The sequence below is a fragment of the Oryctolagus cuniculus genome, chromosome 8 (genome assembly GCF_051225735.1).
Source record: "Oryctolagus cuniculus isolate XC-2025 breed Fujian yellow rabbit chromosome 8, ASM5122573v1, whole genome shotgun sequence".
Classification (NCBI taxonomy): domain Eukaryota; kingdom Metazoa; phylum Chordata; class Mammalia; order Lagomorpha; family Leporidae; genus Oryctolagus; species Oryctolagus cuniculus.
In genome coordinates this window covers 28579304-28597048 of record NC_142874.1, presented here as the reverse complement: position 1 = coordinate 28597048, position 17745 = coordinate 28579304, and the positions used below count along the sequence as shown (strand labels likewise).

At 40.2% G+C, this 17745-nt stretch overlaps 1 protein-coding gene across 4 annotated transcripts in view; it reads right to left on the bottom strand.

Annotated features, from left to right (window-relative positions):
• LOC138848171 (uncharacterized) overlaps positions 1–10371 on the bottom strand; it is an 87377-nt gene extending 77006 nt beyond the window's left edge. For 2 of the 4 annotated variants that reach the window (XM_089302207.1, XM_089302210.1), the window contains exons 1-4: positions 9866–10371; positions 8526–8678; positions 6594–6788; positions 4500–4592 (exon numbers count right to left, since the gene is read on the bottom strand). Coding sequence is in view for 1 of the 4 variants with exons in the window: in XM_089302206.1 (XP_089158332.1) it covers positions 2237–2285; positions 3049–3154 (155 nt within the window). In the remaining 3 variants the exon portion in view is untranslated. Of the gene's footprint in view, positions 1–2236; positions 2286–3048; positions 3169–4499; positions 4593–6593; positions 6789–8525; positions 8679–9865 lie in introns of all 4 variants that reach the window. The other 2 variants (XM_089302206.1, XM_089302208.1) reach the window with 2 other exon arrangements.
• Between the last annotated feature and the right edge of the window lie 7374 nt (positions 10372–17745).

The following is a 17745-nucleotide window of genomic DNA, read 5'->3' as shown; positions in this document are numbered from 1 at the left end:
GTCCCTGAAGACTGTGGGTTCCGCAGTAGTCAAGATCACCCATCATTGTGATGTCAAGGTTCTAAGGCTCATGCCATAACTGACAAACTCTCAAACTGATATAGTGGTTTTCTAGATTTTGGCACCATCATTCAATTCTTCAAAATTAAACTGAGATGATGGTTCATTTGCATGCAGTTGTAAGAAACACAGAGAGATTTCAGCAACCTTCCCTCCAGTTTGCCCAAGCGGCAATATATTTCAAAGCTATAGTGCAATATTATTTCTTTGCATATTTTAGTATAATTATATAATTTTTTATACAAAAATAATATGTACAACATTAAAATGAATACATGATTCACCCATTTTCTGTTCTTGTAGCAAAACCCCTTAGGCTAGGTAATGTGTCAAAGAAAGAAGTTTACTTGTCTGACGGTTTTGGAGGTTGAAAAGTCCAAGAGCATGGGGCCCCACTGACTCAGCCTCTTTTCCTGGCTTATAGACAACCATCTTCACACTGTGTCCTTGCATGGCACACAAAGAGAAGGAGGTAAGGGCTTCAACAGGAGAACTGGGTGGGTGGGGGAAGAACTCTGACCATAGCAGTCTATTTTCACTTCTGTCATTGAACACTGACCTTTCGGCCCTACATACCAAATGGAGAGATAGTATCAATGTGATGCTGTGTCAATTATAAGGTTATTTTAACATATCACAAACACAAAATTCTTTTATTCAATTTCCCCCCTTAAGTGTTTAAATGGGTGATCTCTCACATCACACATAAGGGTGTTAATTGTGAAATTAACAACAGGAGTCACTGTGCATTAACTTCCCATGCAGGACCTCTGTCCTCAAATTGTTGGATTATGAGAGTTAATAGTAAAACTTGTTTGCAAAGATTTACTTCATTTTAATGTATTAAGTGGAGGATGTTATCTATGTCTCATAAGCTATAGTAATGTCTAAGTGCTCACAAAGGATGCACTATGCTTGGGTTCTTCAAAGTTGATTTTCTCAAATATATATACATACATACATACATATATAAATTAAACCTCTAAAAAAGTAAATGGTGATGAACTATCTACACAGGAAAGAAGGTTTTGTAGCAACACTGGCAGGAGGGCTGCAACCAAACTAAGTAGTTTTTGAACCCCCCCTCCTTCAGCATTCGCCATGTAGAGGGTGCTGGTAAAAGGAGTTATTCTAGAAGAGTCTCAGTGTCTCCACCTGCACAACAGAGATGATAGTGCACCTCAAAGGATTGCTGCAACTATAAAATGGGATAACAGTATAGAAAATTTAGCAAGCTAACTCACAGAATAATTCTTGCTTAATACCAAGGCTGCTTAGAAAAGACAGGGAGACATTATTTTCCAAAATAGTGAACACTATCATGGATGTTTGTCCATGGCCAAAGAGAAAGGAGGGAGAATATGTCACGCAATCAAATCCACTGAGCAACGACAAAACGTCAAGCTTCTTGCAAGGTAGTTTATATATAGCCTCCCCTTGCCTCAACATCAGCTTCTGGGGTAAAAATTAGTAATTCCATTTGACAGGTGGAGAAACTGAAGCTCAGTGAAGTTGTGTGACTGGGGGCCAGATACCTAACAGTTGGTAAAGTGAGAACTCTCTAAGTCCTAAATCACACAGTGTTTCCATAGCTAAGCAGTGCCCCCCACCCCCAAGACAAGGGGAAAATATCCTTGGTATTATATACATATGCATGTATATATATTTTGCAGAATCATCTTCCTGGCATGTACCCGGGGCCTCAGTATCTTCTGCAGCTGGATTTGGTGAGCCCTCACACCCATTCATCCTTCACCCTCACAGGGCTGCTTCTGGACCCCTCGGCCTCTGTGGGCAGCTTGTTGATAACTCACAGGCAGCCAGTCTGTATTAGTGCCCAGATATGCTTTTAGTTGCCTGTTACCTTAGGCAGCCAGCCACACCTTGGCATCAGACAGGCTGGGAGTAGCAGTCAATACCAAGAAAAGGTTATAATCAATGACTCTCCAGATGTCTACTTGTGCTGGCAGTTATGAGCCCTTGGGAGAACCCTTACACTCCCCATATGTTCTGGTCTCCCTCCTGAATCCCTGTAATTATCCTTTCTCATGTTGGTCCTCTGAACACCCTCATCTTTGCCTCCACCAAGGGAAACATCCTCAGTAGCTGATATCAAGCACCTGCTCCAGTGTTCCTTGCTGCCCTCTGCTGGCAAGAATAGGAAGTCATATTTTACCTCTCAGGACCATGGCACAGGGCAGGTACTTCATTGAGATGAGTCAATTCTGGAACACCAAATTGGAAGTGCTGTCACAAAACTAAGTCCATAAAATGAATACTATTTGAGAACATTTTTGAACAAATCAAAACCATTGTAAAATATCTAAGTGCACCCTGAAATGCTGCTTCTAGCTGCATCTGTCCTCTATCTTTTCATTCAAGGCAGAGTTCCAACATCACAGTGGAAAATCAGGCTCCCAATATTAATCATCATTCCCATAGTTTATAGAAATGAGCAAAAGAAATCACAAAATGGAGGATAAAGCGATAAAGCATATCCTACTCAGCCTTCCTAAAGAAACGATTAATGGTGATGATAATATACACATTAAATCAGATCTCCTAGTTCCCATGTCTGTTTCTCAAGTTGATTGAAACAGAGTAGAGGGGGATAGGATAATACGGTAAACACAAATTAAACACACAATTTGGCTACAAAAATGCATAAAGGAATGAGAGAAGAAAATCATGATGGAAGAAATGTAGTGATGCTATGACTATAATACCCTGGGCTCATAAACTACTCAAGGCAACGTCTCACGAAAAAGATTTTCTCACAATACTGCCTATTGAAACAGTGCTGAGGGAGCAGGGTGTTAGTTACTCCATTCCTTATGTCTTCATAGAGTAGACTGGCAATTGGATACACAAATATTGTAACTGCCTGGTCTTCACTTCTCCAACTTGGAATGAGATGTACATAGCATTCTATTCTTCTTGCAGCTAAGCTTGTGTGCTGATGCAGGGGACCCTCTCCTGTCACCTCACCTCTGGGAGGCAAGGGCAGATGGTAAAATAGTAGGGTCTTTGGAATTGGGACTGGAGATAGATTATGGATGTTTGAGTTTTGGCAAACTACTTCATATTTCCGCATCTCAGTTCTTATATCTGTAAAAAGAAGATAATGACTTTCAAAGTGTTGTGATGAAGTGTGAGATAAAGCATGGAATAAGATAATTCAATCCCTGATGCCTGCCTGACCCACAAACAGCACTCCAGAAACCCTGGAAGTATTCTCTCAGTGTCTAGATAGGGTTTCTCTGCCGCTCTGCTGGATGGTTCCCGCTCTGGGGCTCGCTGGGTATCAGAAGAGCTGCTTTATCACAAAGAAATACACACCTACCTCTTGGCTTCCAGCAAGTATATCCATATGCAGACAGTTTTCAAGGGTGTTTGAGATAGTATTCTTGCATGGACTTAGATTAGGGGTTGTCCAGTTTATACTTGCAGGGTTTTGGGTACACAGATAATATTCTAAGACAACACAGATTCAGAACGGGTGTTTGGCTCAGCAGTTAAGATGCCAGCATCTTCTACCACAGTGCCAGTATCAAGTCCCAGATCAACTGCCCATTCCACCTTACTACATATACTCCTTCTAGGAGGCAGGACTGCTGGCTCAAGTGCCTGGATCCCTGCCACCAATGTGGGACACCTGAGCTGAGTTCTTTAAACCTGGCATCAGCCTGATCTACCCCCTCACTACTCCAGGAACTTGAGCAAAGAACCAGCAAATGGAAGAACTCTACTTGTTACCCTCTCTGTCTTTCAAACACAGAACATGAATGACAACTGAAAAAAAAGATTTTGATCTGGTTAAGTCCCTTTGTGGAGACAAGTTGCATAGCAAAGGGCACAAATAAACATAGATGAAAATGTATTTCATACAAATAACTGAAAATACACCATGTTTCTCTTATTTAAAAATAGATCTAATGATAGAGGACAAAAATAGGTAACATGGTAACAAAAGTTGACTTGGGTTATCAGAAGGTCAACTCATTTTCCTACCTAGATGGTTTATTATGATCTTATTGCTGGGTCACAAGGTTTTGGCCAGACTGGAACACAATTGTCAACACTCATAGACACAAGGTAGCTTTTCTATGTACACTTTAAAAACAGGCACCAGCAAATACTGCTGGCTTTCAATGATGCAGAATGGAAGGATCCCTACTGTTCCAATTTTACAAAATATAAATAAAAAATCTGAAAGAGAGAGGAGAGTATCCATTCTACAGTTATTCCAACATAAATGCTTATTATGGTGATAGTGAACAAAATTACTTGAAATACAATTTCAGATATTTCACAGATTATTTACAAGTAATCAAAACAGAATTCCTCAAATTCCTCAAGGACTCTCTGGATCTGATGCTCATTTGAATACTTTTCTGAGTAGATAGAAAATTGAGTTTCACACCAGTCACAGATCTTACCTGATGGATTCTTTAAGCAAAGAAAGATTAAGATAAAGGCTTCTGTCTTCTGTTTCCTTCCATTCTTTAGTCAATCATCTAATAGTGGAACACCTGAGGAAAGTGTAAATAGAAATCACACAATCAGACATGGGTAAATTTTGAAAGCATGTGAAGGGAATCTCCTGTGTCCTGGACACTCAATTGCTCAAAGGATGCAAAAGGTGAAAAGAAAATGGTTCAGAAACACTTTATTGGATGTGCTGTTGGGAAGCCACAGGATGAACTTCCTTGGCTGGGGAATGAAGGGAGGGACCATGGAAATGTCAAACTACAGCACAACTGGGATACCCATCGAGCCCACAGTTCAGCTTCCTCAGTAATGCATGACATTAAATGAAATTACTCAAATAAAGAACCTAGAAACAACAAAGCAGTGTGTTACTCAGTGTGTTAATATTCCTGAATTGAGAAATCCCCCATGTGAACTTCCTACTCGAAAAGCTGAATATCACAGTCTTAGTGAGCTTGAAGAAATTCATCTTAATTTAAACCTGACAGCATTAGTCACACCTGGTTGGGAATTTAGGCGTTACAGCGTAGCATTCTACCACCATTCTGTTCTTTCACATACAAGACATGGGGAAAATATTAAACACTACAATTGAAATGAAATTGCAAATGGAAGCAGAAGGGAAAAATGTCTCTGTGGGAATATGTACCCTATGATGCTAATGGTCTCTGAGCCTATATTTTAAAACAGGGTCGTGATAATGATCAGAAGAAGCTTCACTGCATTCTAATTATAAAGGCAGCTTCCGTTCAGCACGTATGTTTATATAGTGAGAAAATGATTAACAAGACAGGTGTGGAACCCTTGTTCTACTATGAGCCTTTTTATACACTCTAAGCAAAATACTACATTTTTAAAAACCTTCCTGCCCAAGTTTTCAGATCAAAATTCTCCCAGATAATACCTCAAAGAAATGGCAAGCTGTGGTTTAGAAAAATATGGAATTGACATAAATTTGGAGAAATCTCCAACGTGAGATGGTATGGATGAAAACAAATCATGATATTTTTCAAGAGAGCTTAAACTTGAAAGAAATCAACAACTCTCTGAGCTAGGGGAGTGTTCAATAGTGGTGCCCAAGAGTAAATTGTGATCTGTTACAAGGCTGGCAAATGACAACTACTGGGTCAAAAACAGGTCAAATACTTAACGTTACCCATGGTCATTCACTCACACAATATTGTCTCTGACAGTTTCAGGCTACAAGGTAAAGTTTCGGGCTACCCAAGTAAAGTGAAAGATAACAACATGTAAAGATTCTTTTTCTTGTCAGTCCTCCCCCCAAAATAGTTAATGATTTACACTGTACTAGATATTATAATGTCATCCAGAGTTGGTCTAGAGTATGCAGGAATATATGACCAGATGAAATGGAAGTAATATACCATTATACATAAGGAATGTGAGTATCTTTGGAATTTATTATCCACAGGTGAGTGCAACCGATCCTCAAGGACCAGAGAGACAACTGTACTCTCTGGCTTGGCCATGAGACATGGCAAATATGGAAACGTTGGCGAAAGGTAGTGTGAATGATTCTGAGTTAATCTTAAGAGTCCAGGGTAGCCACTAGCCCTCCAATGGCAGAATGAGAACTGTGAAAGAGACCCACTCTAGCTATCTACAAATTTGCATGAGAAACAAAACACTCATTGAGTCAGCCTGGTGTCACAGTGGGTTAAGCCACCATTTGTGATGCCCAAGTCAAAATGGTGGTACAAGTCCCAGCTGCTCTGCTTCCAATCCAGCTCCCTGCAAACGTACCTGTGAGACTGATGGATCATGCCCCAAGCTCTTGGGCTCATTGCTACCCATGTGGGAGACCCGGGGGTAGATCCATGATCCTTTTTTTCAGCCTGGCCCAGACCTAGCTGTTGCAGGCATTTGGAGGAGGGAACAGATTTTTGATATCTCTATCTATCTACCTATCTACCTACCTCTCTTTCTCTATCCCCTCCGTGTGTGCATATATGTGTATATGTATGCATATGTGCATCACTCGGACTTTCAAAAAGTAAACAGACAGAACAAAAAATACTTACTGTTGATATTCTCTGTTTGAATGTAGCAAAATCCAAATTTCATGGGTGAGTATACTCTGCTTAAGCTTTCCCATAGAGGCTGGCTTCTCAGATTGACAACACTAGGAAAAGCATCTCACTCAAAGTTCAGGTGTGGTTTAAGTCTCAACTTCTGATGTTGATGGGCTCAACTGCAACAGGTGTTCATTCCTCTACCTATGATAAGAAAAACTGAGTGATAGCTAATCCAGACCAGCGGCCCACCACACTCTTAGAATGCTGCATTTTCTGTGTAGAGCAATGTGTGGATGTCAGCCGTGACTCCTCAGCGTTTGGTTTAAATGTCTTCTACATAAGGGAAGCCTCCCAGCACAGGAGGTTGAGACAAGTTTGCTTGATGTTGCAGTGGATTAGTCCACCACCACTTGTGATGCCACACTCCATATTGGAATGCTGATTTGAGATCCAGCTGCCCTTCTATCTAGCCCCTTACTAGAGAACCTAGAAAAGCAATGGACTATGGTCCAAGGACTTGGGCCCCTAGCTACTTACGTGGGAAGCCCTGCCGTAGTTCTAGGATCTTGATCTGACTTGGTCCAGTGCTGTCTATTGTAGATATTTGGGTAGTGAACCACTGGTTTTGAGGTATACATCTCTCTCTCTCTCTCTCTCTCTCTCTCTCCATCCCTCTCTCTCCCTCTGTCCTTAGTCATTCTAAATTTCAACTAAATAAATAAAATAGGACATTGAAAACCCCACAAGAGTGTACAGCAACACATAGATGATATAAAGCTCTAAGAATTTGTGCTAAAGATGCTAGCTGACAGGGAATGAACAAAATGCATGTCAACCTTTAAAAATGTCATTTCACAGAATGCCTAGTGAAACACCTCATGATGTGAAAAGGCATACAGAGCTTTCATTGCCACTTTTCCTGAAATGATCAAGCTCACTAACGTCAATAGCTCCCTTACTTCATAACGATTTTCAGGGTCCACACATTTGCAATGAGAACCCAGAAGCTGCCCTTGCTCTCAGGTTTTCAGCCTTTCCTGTCATTCCTTTTGCTACCTTTCTGAACCCAGTTTGGGCTGTTTTAAAGGTGAATGGCTCAGCTAAAGCAAAACCGGTGCTACAGAAGGAGCTGGAAACAACAGACTGATTGCCATCTCCTACTACTGAGACCAACATTTCATTCTAGGGCATTACTTTCTGGACTTCACTTCTAGATGCACTACTATAATTAATCATATATGTAGTAATAATAAGATCATTGGTTTGCCAAATATAGACAGGAAAGACTGACATTTAAAGTGTCATGGAGTGTTTTGGGGAAGATCTCATTATTGCCATTGTTTACCAAATTGACATATAATGTTTCAGGCAGTCTCTGCTTTCTAGAAGAATTTTTAACATATTTCATAAAAAGACTACCAGAATTTTTATCTCCATGTTTTACTAAAACACCATGCCTGCTTTCCTTCTGAATCCACGTTTCAAGTGTTAGAGGTACTGAACAGCCCTAGAGTTCAACTGAATGTTTCAGTCTTAACAGAGCTCACTGAGGCTATTTGGAAACCTAGATGTCTGACTGCTCCTAATCAACGCTACTTCCATTTGTGTATGAGTAATTCCCTTATCAGCAAACTCCATTTGTTGGGTGATCTGTTCTAGCCCCCTGAAATCCCACTAGGTAATTCCAACAACTCTCAGGTTATGGTGTTTCATAAAAGCATTCCTGTAACCATCATTACATATTGATATCTATTTGTTTAGCACTATGAGATGAAGGAATGCAAGAGATTCCCCTCTATTCTTAAAAAGCACACAATTGGATTAGAACCGTAATCTTGGTTAATACCATAATTATTTGGCTATAATTACGGTTAAACCACAATCTTGCATAATTACAAACAGAAAAAGATGCATAATTAAATGAACCAGTTTGCTTACTGCATGATCCTCAGTCACGTATTTTCCTCTTTTCAGATCTCAAGTTCCAGAGAGGCCAGGACCTTGCTGAATTCGTCCTGGCACTTGGCACACAGTATTCTGCACACTCACAGATGCTCAATAAGTCAGTTTTGATGAATGGATGTGCATTTGCTTAATAAAGGTGAAGATTAAATGAGTTACATACATGAAGACCTTAGGACAACATCTATTATTAAGACATTAATATAGTAAAATATTGGCCGGCGCTGTGGCTCAAAAGGCTAATCCTCCGCCTGCGGCGCCGGCACACCAGGTTCTAGTCCCAGTCTGGGCGCTGGATTCTGTCCCGGTTGCTCCTCTTCCAGGCCAGCTCTCTGCTGTGGCCCAGGAAGGCAGTGGAGGATGGCCCGGGTGCTTGGGCCCTGCACCCGCATGGGAGACCAGGAGAAGCACCTGGCTCCTGGCTTCGGATCAGCGCAGTGCAGCGGCCGCAGCAGCCACTGGAGGGTGAACCAACAGTAAAGGAAACCCCTTCTCTCTCTCTCTCTCTCTCTCCCTCTCACTGTCCACTCTGCCTGTTAAAAAAAAATTGAAAAAATAAAATATAAAAAAATTATAGTAAAATATTATCAAATGGATAAGATTTACAATAGAGATTAGAATAGACATTCTAAAATTTATTTTAAAGTGACCTTGGAAAAAATAGGTGATAACAGAAAGAATACACCTTATGACACTATTGATGAAGGCAATGTATTAAGCATGCTGTTTAAATACATAAAGACTAAAGGTGTATAATAGCACTGCAATCCAACATTTGTTAAGCAAAACCCAAATAACATTTTTTATTTCAAAATAATGCATACTTTAAAACTGTTGTTAGGAGAGGAAGGGGGATGTAAATTAACACTTATCTAATCAACTGAAAGTATCTTCGGAGTTATTCAAAGACTCCCGAAGTAACTAAGAGGAATGCTCTGATTTCATAGCAAAGTATGTCTAGAATGATGCTCAACAGTATAATGTTCATAGAAGCATGAGCATTCTCCACCCAGGGTGACTGAGACCTTCAGAAGTTTACACAATATATTGGGAATTTCATACATTTAAATGAAGTATGAGTATCATAACGATACATGTCAATCTAGGAAAGCATCTGCAATCATCCTTTATAGGTAAAAATGTGTCTGAACAATTGATTAAATGGGCCATCTAGTATACCACGCGTATATGAATAGTTAAGTTCAAAATCCAATGCTATAGACTAAAAGCAATTATGTTAAAAGTATCCTACCTAGATAAATAAATGACAGACTCACTAGCCTTTCTAGCCATGATGACTCTCCAGGTGAACTCACCTCAAGCAAAGGAGCTCCTCCATCTCTCTACAGAAATGAACAGGAAATGCAAGAAGCAGCACCTGCTGCAGAGACCCAATTCCCACTTCACGGATGTCAAGTGCCCAGGATGCTGTAAGATAACCACGGACTTTAGCCATGTGCAAATTGTAGTTTTGTGTGTTGGCTGCTGCACTGTCCTCTGCCAGTCTAAAGGAGACAAAGCAATGTTTACAGAAGAAAATTCATATCTCATAAAACATACCTGAGAAACAAATGGTACTTCATATGAATCTAATTCCAAATAATTAGGACTCGTGTGGTAATAAAAGGAAATTTAGGAGGAAATTACCAAAGTAGGATACTCTTATTCCTGCCAAACCGTTCATCATCATAGTCTGATCACACTCAATATCAAAGTGCCATCTTTCAAGGACCCCAACCACTTTTTTTTTGGACAGGCAGAGTTAAACAGTCAAAGAGACACAGAGAAAGGTCTTCCTTTACTGTTGGTTCACCCCCCAAATGGCTGCTACGGCTGGTGCGCCGCATCGATCCGAAGCCAGGATCAGGTGCTTCCTCCTGGTCTCCCACGTGGGTGCAGGGCCCAAGCACTTGGGCCATCCTCCACTGCCTTCCCGGGCCACAGCAGAGAGCTGGACTGGACTGGCGCCCCAACCAGGACTAGAACCCGGGTGCTGGTGCTGCAGGCAGAGGATTAGATAGTGAGCCATGGCACCAGCCTGACCCCAACCACTTTTAATATATGAGGTGACTCCCACCAGTTCCTGAGCCGAATACTTTGATAACCAATCCATAACACACAGCAACATATTCCTTTACATTGTTCAATTATCTCTAATTTTTGAAATCTATAGGGAAAGAAAGTGGTTTTCCATCTGCAGGATCACTCTCCAAATGCCCACAGCAGCTGTGGCTACACTTGGCCAAGTTCAGAAGCCTGGATCTCCAGCCAAGTCTCCTGGGAGGGTGGCAGAGTCCAAGTATTTGAATCAACAATGGATGCCTCTCAGAATGCGCATTAGCAGCAAACTGCATTAGAAGCAGAGACAGAGGCAGGACTGAACACAGGTACTCTGTGTTCACTCTTCTCATGCCCCACATTCCACCATCAGCACATTTCCACCACTGTTATTTTGTATCTCCTTTCAAAAGCAAGAGAACTTGCCCCATACATGGTCAAGCTCTGGTTTTCACATTCACAGTACTTGGTCTTGGGTTCCAAGATGGCGGAGTAGGGAGGGAGCCTACTGCTCTAGCCCAGGAGAAGATAGCTTTAAAACAAGTGGACAGAGTATAGTCTCAGAGAAGAGTTAGGGAGAAAACAGCAAAGGAAACACTACCAAAATTAAAGGGACATGGTGGACATACATAGATGGTGTGGGTGCCCAGGCTCAGGTCTCCAGCAGCAGAGCCTACACACCAGCATTGGAAAGGGGGGTGGGGGTGAGACCAGACTGCAGCAGCCCAAGCCAGTGGCAAAAATAGCTGCAAGAAGAACCTAGAGGGAACCCAGCTTGGAACCCCATGGGGGATAGTGTACCGGCTAAACTAGAGGAGGGAAATGAAAAAGGACAATCACTTTACAATGGCATCCTGTAACAAGCCGATAGAGCAGGTGTCATTTTGGACATATGTAACAGCTGTGCCAGCTCGTGTCCATGCCCAGCAACTAGTTGAGTGCAGACCCTGACTGGTGGGGAGAACTAACAGGGGGATAGGAGCCTGTGACTATGTGAGGCTTCTCTACTGGGACTGTGAAAAAAACTGAGGGAGTGTGGGAGGGAGCATGGCTGGGACTCTGGGCACTCACACTGGGAGACTCCACACGCTCAGGGCTTCCTGGTTACCTGGAGAGAGACATCGCTGGAGAATCTGAACTTACACTGAGGACTGCACAGATCCTTTGTGTGCTCCTTGGGACAGAGTGGATGAATATTATAGCCACTGGGGCTAGCGCTGAGGTACTGGACTCCATTAAGGAGAGGAGCTCAGCTGAGCAGAAAAACTTTCCCTTCTGATAAAAAAGAGAGAGCGAGATTTATCATGCCCAACCTGGGTGTGTCAACATAGGCATGCCCTTAACCCTGGAGAACTGAACAGAGCTCTCCAGCCACATCCACTACAAGCCTCTATAGAGATTCAAAAGCAGACATTCCACTTATCTACACAGTCACAGTACAAATATAAAACACACCAGAGCAAAAAAGGAAAAAAAAAAAAAGAACAATGAGTATCTCCACAAATGCCAAACAACAAATGCAGCAATTCAAGAAACAAGAAGGAGGAAGACAACATGAAGTCCCCAAAACAACACAATGCTTCCATGCTAGATTGTGAAGATGATGAGATGGAAGAAATGCAAGAAACGGAGCTCAAAAAATTGATCATAAGATTACACAGAAATAATCAGAAGCAAACGCACAAACTACTGAAATCCATACAGCATATGAAAGGAAATTTCTCCCATGAAATTGAGATCAGAAGGAGAAATCCAAACGAAATGAAGAATTCAACAGAACAAATACAAAAATGCAACTGAGAGTCTTAACAATAGAATTGGTGAAGCAGAAGAAAGACTATAAGACTTAGAAGACAAAGCACAGGAAAGAATACAGTCAAACCAAAGACAAGAAGAGGAAATTAGAAACCTAAAAAACACGGTTGGGAATATACAGGATACTATAAACACACACACACACACACACAATTTGGGTTCTAGGAGTTCCTGAAGGCATGGAGAGAGAGAAAGGATTAGAAAGCCTTTTTAGGGAAATATTAACAGAAACCTCCCTAGTCTGGAGAGATAAAAAGACATCCAAGTACAGGGAACATACAGGAAATCTAATAGACATGGCCAAAAAATACCCTCACCACAACACACTGTAATCAAACTCACCACAGTAAAACCTAAAGAGAAGATTCTAAAACATGCATGAGAGAAACGCCAGATTACTTTCAGAGAATCTCCAGTTAGACTCACAGCAGACATCTCATCAGAAACCCTACAAGCTAGGAGAGAATGGTGAAACTTAGTCAAAGTCTTAAGAGAAAAAAACTGTCATCCCAGAATATTATACCCTGCAAAAAGATCTCATTTATGAATGAAAATGAAATAAAGACCTTCCCTAACAAAGAGAAATTAAAACAATCTGTTGCCACCTGTCCAGCCCAACAAAAAATGCTTAAGGATGAGTCGCACACAGAAACACTGTCATCACTATGAAAGAAGGTGAAGGAAGGAAATCAATCAGTGAAAGCTCAAAGAAAATTCAAACTAAAAAATGGGAATGTTTTTGGAAAAACGGCAGGAAAAAGTGATTACATATCAATAGTCACCTTGAATATAAATGGCCTCAACTCCCCCATTAAAAGGCACAGACTGGCTGAATGGATTTAAAAAAACATCTATTTTCTGCCTACAAGATTCACATCTCATCAAGAAAGATGCATGCAGACTGAAAGTGTAAGGGTGGAAAAAGATATGCGATGCCAACAGAATCCAAAAGGAGGTAGTGTAGCCATCCTAATATTAGACAAAATAGACTTTAACACAAAAACTGTTGAAAGAGACAAAGGATAGGCTTGGTGCTGTGGCACAGTGGGTTAACACTCTGGTCTGAAGCACCAGCATCCCATATGGACACCGGTTTGAAACCTCGCTGCTCCACTTCCAATCCAGCTCTCTGCTATGGCCTGGGAAAGCAGGAGAAAGGTGGCCGAAGTCCATCAGCGCAGCTCCAGCCATTGTAGCCAATTGGGGAGTGAACCAGCAGATGGAAGACTGACTGACCGCTCTCTCCCGATCTCTCTCTCTCTGCCTCTGCCTCTCTCTATGTAACTCTTTCAAATAAATCAATCTTTTTTTTTTCTTTTTTAAAAACTTTTATTTTTAAATATAAATATAAATTCTGAAAGTACAACTTTTGGATTATAGCGGCTTTCCCCCCCATAACCTTCCTCCCATCTCCCACTCCCTCTCCTATCCCATTCTTCATCAAGATTCATTTTCAATTATTTTTATGTACAGAAGGTCAACTTGGTATATACTAAGATTTCAACAGTTTGCACCTACACAGATACACAATGTATAAAGTACTGTTTGAAGATTAGTTTTACCATTAATTTGCATAATACAACATATTAGGGACAGAGATCCTACATGGGGAGCAAGTGTACAGTGACTCCTGTTGTTGATATAACAATTGACACTCTTATTTATGACACTAGTCTTGTTTATGTGGTCCCTTTGACATTTAATCCTATCTTTTTGATCAATTATGAACTGCAACTGATCACTTTGGCTAGTAAGATGGCATTGGTACATGCCACCTTGATGGGACTGATTTGGAATCCCATGGAACATTTCTAGCTCTACCATTGGGGTAAGTCCGAGAGAACATGTGCCAAACTATACATCTCTTCCCTCTCTTATTCCCACTCTTATATTTAACAGGGATCACTTTTCAGTTAAATTTAAACACCTAAGAATATTTGTGTGTAAATCAAAGAGTTCAACCAATAGTATTAAGTAGAAAAAAAATACTAAAGGGAATAAAACAGTAAGTTTTTCCTTGACAGTCAGGACAAGCACTGATCAAGTCATTGTTTCTCATAGTGTCCATTTCACTTCTACAGATTTCCTTTTAGATGCTAAGTTAGTTGTCACTGATCAGGGAGAACATATGATATTTGTCTCTTTGGGATTGGCTTATTTCACTAAGTATGCTGTTTTCCAGATTCCTCCATTCGGTTTCAAATGACCAAATTTCATTTTTTACTGCTGTATAGTATTCTATAGAGTACATATTCCATATTTCTTTAGCCAGTCTACTGTTGATGGGCATTTAGGATGATTCCATGTTTTAGCTATTGTGAATTGAGCTGCAATAAACACTGAAGTGCAGACAGATCTTTTATCAAATAAATAAATCTTTAAGAGGGGGGGCACTATGTAATGATTAGGGGATCAATTCAACAGGAACATGTAACTACTATAAATATATATGCACCTAATCACAGGGCAACTGGCTATTTAAAAGAAATGTTAAAGGATTTAAAGGGAGACTTAGACTCCAGTGCAATAGTATTGGGGAACTTCACTACTCCACTTTAAGCAATGGACAGATCAACGAGAAAGAACATCAACAGGAGAAAAGCAGATTTAATCGATGCTATACACCAAATGGACCTAACAGAGATCTAGAAAACTTTTCGCCCTACAGTCGCAGAATACACATTCTTATCAGCAGTGCATGAAACTTTCTCTAGGACTGACCACATATGAGGCCATAAAGGAAGTTTTAGCAAATTCCAAAAAAATCAAAATCATACCATGCGTCTTCTAAGACCACAATGGAATGAAGCTGGAAATCAGCAACTCAGGAATCTCTAGAGCATATACAAACATGGAGACTGAACAACATGCTCCTGAATGAACAGTGGGTCAAACAACAAGTCAACAGAGAAATCAAAAAATTTCTGGAAACAAAGGAAGACAACAACATAACATATCAAAACTTATGGGATATAGCAAAGCAGTGTTAAAAACAAAGTTTATAGCAATAGCGGCCGAAATCACAAAACTGGAAAAGCACCAAATAAATGAGCTACGTGCATCTCAAGGATCTGGAAAAAAACAACAGTAAACCAAACCCAAAACTAGTAGGAAACAAGAAAAAAATTAGAGGAGAAATCAACAAAATTGAATTAAAAAATATAAAAGATCAGCAAAATGAAGAGCTAATTTCTTAAAAAAAAAAATAAACAAAACTGACACACCATTGCCCAACTAACCAAAAAAAAAAGACCCAATTCAATAAAATTAGAGATGAAAAAGGAAATGGACAACACACACCACAGAAATAAACAAAATCCTCAGAAATGACTACAAAGAGCTGTATACCAACAAACTGGGAAATGTAGAAGAAATTCCTAGACACATATAAGCTACCTAAATTGAGGCATGAAGACATAGGAAACTTAAACAGACTCGTAACCAAGACAGAAGTTGAATCATTAATAAAGGCCCTCCCCACAAAGAAAAGCCCAGGACTGGATGGCTGCACTGCTGAATTCTACCAGACATTTAAAGAAGAATTCACTGCAATTCTTCTGAAGCTATTCAAAACAGTTGAGAGGGAATCCTCCCAAATTCATTCTACAAAACCAGCACCACCTTAATTCCTAAACCTGAAAAAGATGCAACAGAGAAAGAGAATTACAGGCCAATTTCCCTGAAAAACATACATGCAAAAATCCTCAACAACTTCTAGCCAATTGAATCCAACATCAGAAAGATCACTCACCCAGACCAACTGGGATTTATCCCTGGTATGCAGGGATGGCTTAACACTCACAAATCAATCCATGTGATACATCACATTAGAAAAATGCTGACAAAAACCGTATGACTATCTCAATAGATGCAGAGAAAGCATCTGATAAAATACAACAGCCATTCATGACGAAAACTCTAAGCAAATTGGGCAAAACTTGGAAGCATTCCCACTGAGATACAGTACCAGACAGGGATGGCCACTCTCACCACTGCTACTCAATATAGTCCTGGAAGTTTCAGCCAGAGCCTTAAGGCAAGAAAAAGAAATCAAACGGATACCAATTAGAAAAGAGGAAATCAAAATTTCCTAGCTACAGATGACATCATTCTATACGTAGGGGATTCAAAAAAATGCCACCAAGACTCTACTGGAACTTATAGGAGAGTTTGGTAAAGTAGCAGGATATAAATTCAACACACAAAAATCAACAGCCTTTGTATACACAAACAATGCCAGCTGAGAAAGAACTTCTAAGATCGAACCCATTCATAATAGCTACAAAAAGTCAAATACTTTGGAATAAATATAAGCAAGGATGTCACAGATCTCTCCAATGAGAATAACAAAACATTACAGAAAGAAATAGAAGAAGATACCAAAAAATGGAAAAACCTTCCATGTTCATGGTTAGGTGGAGGCAATATCATCAAAATGTCCATTCTTCTGAAATCAATTTAAAAATTCAGTGCAATTCTGATCAAAACACCAAAGACAATCTTCTCAGATCTAGAAAAATGATGCTGAAATGCATATGAAGACACAGGAGACCTCGAATAGCTCAAGTCAGCTTATACAACAAAAATAAAGCCAGAGGCAGCACGATACCAGTTTTCCAGACATACTCCAAGGCAGTTATAATCAAAATAGTCTGGTACTGGTACAAAAACAGATGGATAGAACAATGAAACACACAGACTAGACACACCAGAAATCAATCTGCACATCTACAACCAGTTTATATTTGATTAAGGAGCCAAAAAACTGATCCCAGGAGCAAGGACAGTCTCTTCCTGAAATGGTGCTGGAAAAACTCGACTTCCATACACAGAAGTTTGAAGCAAGGCCCCTACCTTATCCCCTTACACAAAAATCCACTCAACATGGATTGGAGACGTAAATCTATGACCCAACACCATCAAATTATTAGAGAACAGTGGAAAAACCCTGCAAGACATTGGCACAAGCAAAGAGTACTTGGAAAATACCCCAGAGGTGCATGCAGTCAAAGCCAAAATTAAACATAAGATTACTTCAAATTGAGAACTTTCTGTATGGCGAAAGAAACAGTCAGGAAAGTGTAGAGGCAACCAAAGGAATGGGAGAAATTATTTGCAAACTATATAACTTAAGAAGGATTAATAACCAGAATCTACAAAGAGGTCAAGAAACTCCATAACAACAAAAAACAACCCAGTTAAGAGATGGGCCAAGGACTTAAACATTTTGCAAAAGAGGAAATCCAAATGGCTAACAGACACATGAAAAAATGTTTAGGATCACTAACCATCAGGGAACTGCAAATCAAAACCACAATGAGGT